The sequence below is a fragment of the Octopus bimaculoides genome, chromosome 10, assembly GCF_001194135.2.
Source record: "Octopus bimaculoides isolate UCB-OBI-ISO-001 chromosome 10, ASM119413v2, whole genome shotgun sequence".
NCBI lineage: Eukaryota > Metazoa > Mollusca > Cephalopoda > Octopoda > Octopodidae > Octopus > Octopus bimaculoides.
In genome coordinates, this window is record NC_068990.1 from 31,089,147 (window position 1) to 31,094,720 (window position 5,574).

The following is a 5,574-nucleotide window of genomic DNA, read 5'->3' on the forward strand; positions in this document are numbered from 1 at the left end:
GATATTGAAGATGAATAAAAATGAAAATGCTACTTTTTTAAAACATTTTTTGGGTGTTTTAACTGATTTACATGTTTCGTTTTTTTTTTAAAAAACCTTATCAAAAATGAATATAAAATATGTGAGAAGAGAAAAGGGCTATTAATAAAATAAAATTGAAATTAAAATTAAGAATGACATTCATAGTTTACTGTTATTTCTTGCATGCGCATGTGGTCCTTTCCTTGAGTTCTGAAAACATGGTAATTCCAACTTGTTGTCTTAGTATATTTGTGATTTCAGTTAATATTTAATCTCAAACTGACTGTATATTATCTTGAATTTCATGTTAAAATTTCATTCCAGAAAATATCGAGGATTTATCCAAACAACTTTTGAATATTACTCAAAAGTCACTGTATTTCAAAGTAAAAGACATTAACTTGGCTGCAAGCATTTATGAGAATATAGCATCACAGGTATCGAATGTATCTACCAATACAACAACAAACTATATACTTCCTAGTATCAGCAATATGATAGACACACCAGAGAAGATTTTGGTTGAGGCAGAACAATCTAACGGAAATGTTAAAAGGTAAAAATTAAATCATATTTCCTGTAACTCTGTAAAGTTATCTTACTTATAATAAACATACAGTTTTTAATATTTGATACATATTTAAATGGCAGTATATTATTTTCACACTGAAAAAATCCTATTAAAACATCACCATTTAATTTTTCTATTTTTTTACAGATCACTTTTTTATTTTGTATTATTGCTGTCTGCATTCAGTTTTAAATTATACAAATATATTTTACATCAACAGTATTTTAACTGAGAGATGATTGATCCCACTTCACACTATAGTCTTTCTTTCCACCATCATCATTATCATCATCATCATCATTTGTTGTAATACCAATCTTTCCAATTAATAATGAAATAGATTTTACAGATGAATCAATGATATATGAGATTTTTCATTATGAATGCAACTGAATGTGCAGAACTGTATTTAATCACTCTACCTTAAATGTTTATGGTTGTATTGAGTATGTGTTGGTTTAAAACTATTTTCCTTTACTGAAGACCTACTGACTTGTAAGTACACAAACTTGGGAAGTATGTCAAATGTGACCTTAAAGAAATACATGGAGAAACTTAATCAAGAAGTAGATAAGAAAATATATGATGAACTTCCAAGTAACTTTTCGTTGGTAATCGATGGTTGGACTAAGGTTTTGACACATTTCTTGCATCTTATTTGTGCAGTTATCATAAGGACTATTACACTGTTTTGCTGGCATTTTCACCAATGTTAAGTGAAACATCATTCACTGCTTCTGCTTATGTCGAATTTATAGAGAATGTGTTAAGTGCCTATAACAAAAAATTTAGATAATACTGAAGTGAATAAATCTATAGCAAATTTGTGTAGAATAACATTGATTGGCTGTGCCTCTCATAAATTCAATATAGCTGTTTCTGCTTATCTTGACAAGCAGGAAATTCAGCTTCATGAAATATGTTGATGGACAAGCTAAAATCATTAAAAGCTGTGGGTAAACTTCAGGAAAAAACGTCTTTGCAACCTCTACAAACAAAACCCAATGGTTCAGCACTTATGACATGATTGAGAGGGACATAAAACTCAAGCCGTTTTTAGACTCTTTGCAAGATAATCCATTTCTACTCTAGGCTCAAGGACCGAAATTTTGTGGAGAGTGAGGTCAGTCGATTAGATCAACCCCAGTATGCAAGTGATACTTAATTTATCGACCCCGAAAGGATGAAAGGCAAAGTTGACTGTGGTGGAATTTGAACTCAGAGTGTAAAGACAGACAAAAGCATTTCACCTGGCATGCTAACGTTTCTGCCAGCTCGCCACCTTAAAGGTTATCCAAAGCTGATTGATTATTTGTTGACTCCATGTGATCATAATGATCTGCAGACTCTAAAAGACAATTTAGTAAAGTTACACCCAGTAGCAGTCACCTTGCAAAGAACAGAAATAGATTTGGGAGGTGCTCGAATTCTTTTTGACGAAATTCTTGCATTGTATCCATATGATGAGTTTAAAAATATTTGTTTCCATCGGCAGCCATTGTGCACAGCCCAAATTTTGAAAGTGGAGTTGTGAAAATTTTACATGCAGAAACAGCTAACTGCAGAGGAAGTGGCTGCTCTACATCAGCTGAGAGTGGTGACAAACATGTCACAACAGTCTGATTTCCCTCTAGAAGACGATGGTTTTGCCTCAATTTTTTTGAAAAAGCACAAAATAGATAAAATTTCACTTCAGCAATATTTGAACCATAGATTTTTGTTACCAACGTCCAACATCTTGGAACGTTTCTTCAGCTCAGCAGGTTACGCTTTCAATGGGTTTTGGCAATACTTAACACCATTGAATTTAGAAATGCAATTATTTCTAAAAGTCAATCGCTCTTTCTGCGATGAAGAATTAGTCTCAGAAATCTGCAATCGTTCATGGTCTTTTGCTATATTAGAACATTTTAATTGTGCTACTTATTTGAGAAACTCTTTCAATTAAAGACCTTCAATTCATTTATTTTTCAACTACAGTACAATGTAGAGTATGCATGTTGTTTGTTCCCTATTCTAAATCAATAAAATTGAACTTTGAATGTTTTCTGATAGTAAAATTTTTTGAAACTATAAGACGTGCCTTTTATTTTCCTATGATTTTGGCTCTTAACTAAAGCGAAGCTAACACTCCAAAATATATGGTGTTTTTACGTTCGGCAAAATAATTGACAATTAATTGCAATAATTGATTGACTTGTATCCTAATTAAGCTTAATTCATTGCTTGGAAAATAATTGATTGGAAAGGTTCCAATTAATTATTTACAACCCCTGCTCACAGGTTTAAGTATGTAGTGAAAAAAAAAATGGTCAAAATCGAATCGAACTAGGGTGGCAGGAGTGAAAAAAATTTTCAAAATCTTTTTCTTTTTTGTTTTCCTTGAAAAGATGCCTCCCATACACACACACACACACACATACATGAAGACTTTGGTGAAAAACACTGGAAAAAATCCCCGTCAAAATGGAAAAATTCAAACTTATGTGGGCCGTCTGATCTGAAACTCCATTTCCCAGAAACTCCTCTCCCCAACCCCTACACTAATGAGTCTTAGGTATCTTCTTGATGTACTCCCACAAGAGAAACATATTCAGTTAACATTGACTATGTTTATAGTAGTAGCAGTAGCACAGCAGCAGCAGCAAGAGGTGAAAATAAATAACAGCTGAAATAATACAGTAGTGTCCTGACTTGTGCAGAGCCCTAAGCAACTTGGTGGCAAACTTCTACTGGAGAACAACTTCTAGTATCCTCAATAGATAAAATGAAATATGAAGTGACTGATATTAGTTAACAAATAACTAGCTGCAAATAATTACGGCTGATACAAACACCATGTTTGTGATTTAAATATCTCCATCTTTGACTTAAGGTATTGTTAGAGGTAGTATACTATTGTTTGATCGTTTAGTACAGTCCTGTGTATTGACATGCCCATATGCATATCTCGGTGATAAATTAAGAATTTAAACATGTCAGCCACTTTCCTTCCTAAGTGCATCATTTTTCTGTTGAGCTTTGTTAATCATAAATCCTTTTATTCCAATAACTTCTTTTCTTAAACTACTATTGTCTGGAGCTCAGTGCCATAATCTTGTTTTCTTCTGGTCTTTAATATTCAGTCCTTTAAGATCTCTTTTGATCAACATCTTTTGAATACATTGGTCACTTTTTTTCCTTCTTTGTAGTCCCTTACACTACAGTAGCCTCAAGCCTTGTTTGGGACAAAATCTTTAAAGAAAACTTTTAAAGTAATTTGAATGAAGGAATTCATTGTCACTGATTGAATATATTTTTCTTGATTTTCTCATAGAATACTGGATATTGTAGAAACAATCTCAGAAAACATTCAACTGAAAGAAGAGCAACTCAGTGTTTCATATCCAAACTTTGGCATTGGTGTTACCGAAATGGAAAATACTAATTTCAATGGTAGTTTCTATGGTATTTTACCAGATGCTAATGGGAAAGAGGCAAGGAATATGGTAAATACTTTCTCATGATTACTCTGCTTTTAACCATAGTTTCTAAACTGTAACTGATACAAAACAGTAAAAATGAAGTATTATTTCCATATAAAGCTGTACACTGCTTGATACAGTGTACAATATAAAAAGATGTGAAATATAATATGCATACAACACATAAAGTAGATTAGCAATAGAGGTACCTGTGTGTGTGTGTGTGTGTGTATGTCTAAGATTATCATAAATATACATATATGCATGTGTATGTGTGTCTATGTGTACATATATTGATATATATATATACATATATCAAAATATACATATATGTGTGTGTATGTGTGTATATACCTAGATAGATAAGCAGGCATCTCCACAATAGCATGATAGTGCAAGTATTTATACAAGGTGGGATCAAAAGGTTCCCAGACTAGTTCTGTAGTATGCCAAAAGATGGCAGCACATGATTGCGTGTGCAGTGAGAGCTAGCAGTGACTTTCATGAGGCAGTGTACCAAGTGTCATCACAGGAAATGAAATCCAAGAAATCAAAATTTCTCAATGAAGTTGGAAATATAAGGAATAAGTCAAATCATAGTGAGAGAAATAATGTTACCAATATGGTATATCTGATATTGTTTTTAACTGATATAGCAAGCAAGATGTTTGAGTCTATGTGTAACAATGTTCATGTGTATCTGGCTGCATAGATATGTGCTACAAGATATGGAAATTTAGCAAGTGATTTAACTGATTTAAAAGATTGAGATAAACCCAGTTTTGTTAAAAATGAAGCTTCATTTCTGTCACAGTCAAACTGAGAGGGAAAAAGAGATCAAGACAGAAACCAAAAACTAATTTAACAGGTAGAGACTGGAGACCCAAACGATTACTAAACAGTATAAGAACTGGTACAGTTAATTAGCATGGATAGTAGTACTGGAATGATAGTAGGCATTATGTTTTTAGTAATGTTTAAGTAGTAGCTGTATGTGCAACAACAATAGCAGCAGCTGTAGTAGTAGTAGTAGTAGTAGTAGTAGTAGTAGTAGTAGTAGTAGTAGTAGTAGTAGTAGTAGTAGTAGTAGTATATTTATAATTTCAATTTTCCATTCTTTTCTTTGCCAGGTATACAACTCTTCATATCCAGATTCCCAAAAAGAAAATATAACCATGATGGACTTTATTTCATTACCAAAGAGTTTGTTCAAACATGTGAGAATGGAAAACCTGTCAAACATTTCAAAGGTTCTCTTTTACTCCATGCACAATGACAAGCTATTTAGGGTATGTAACTATAAGAGTAATTTTCTTGTATCCAACTATCTGACTAAAGCCTTCATGGTCTCATTGCTTGTTTTCTTACAACTGAAGAAATAATACTAACTAATCAGCATCTATTGTGTATATGTATCATGTATTCTTTTGCTCATCTTCACTCTTACTAAGTACATAGGTGCATGTATACATGCATATATATATATCTGTACGTATGTATGTATATACATATATATAT

General features: G+C 32.5%; 1 protein-coding gene across 1 annotated transcript in view; it reads left to right on the forward strand.

The window, feature by feature from the left end:
* LOC106873961 (adhesion G-protein coupled receptor G6) overlaps positions 1–5,574 on the forward strand; it is a 72,015-nt gene that overhangs the window by 45,091 nt on the left and 21,350 nt on the right. Inside the window, exons 13-15 of the mRNA XM_052971313.1 lie at positions 346–577; positions 3,909–4,080; positions 5,187–5,345. Coding sequence (XP_052827273.1) covers positions 346–577; positions 3,909–4,080; positions 5,187–5,345 — 563 coding nt within the window. The remainder of the gene's footprint in view (positions 1–345; positions 578–3,908; positions 4,081–5,186; positions 5,346–5,574) is intronic.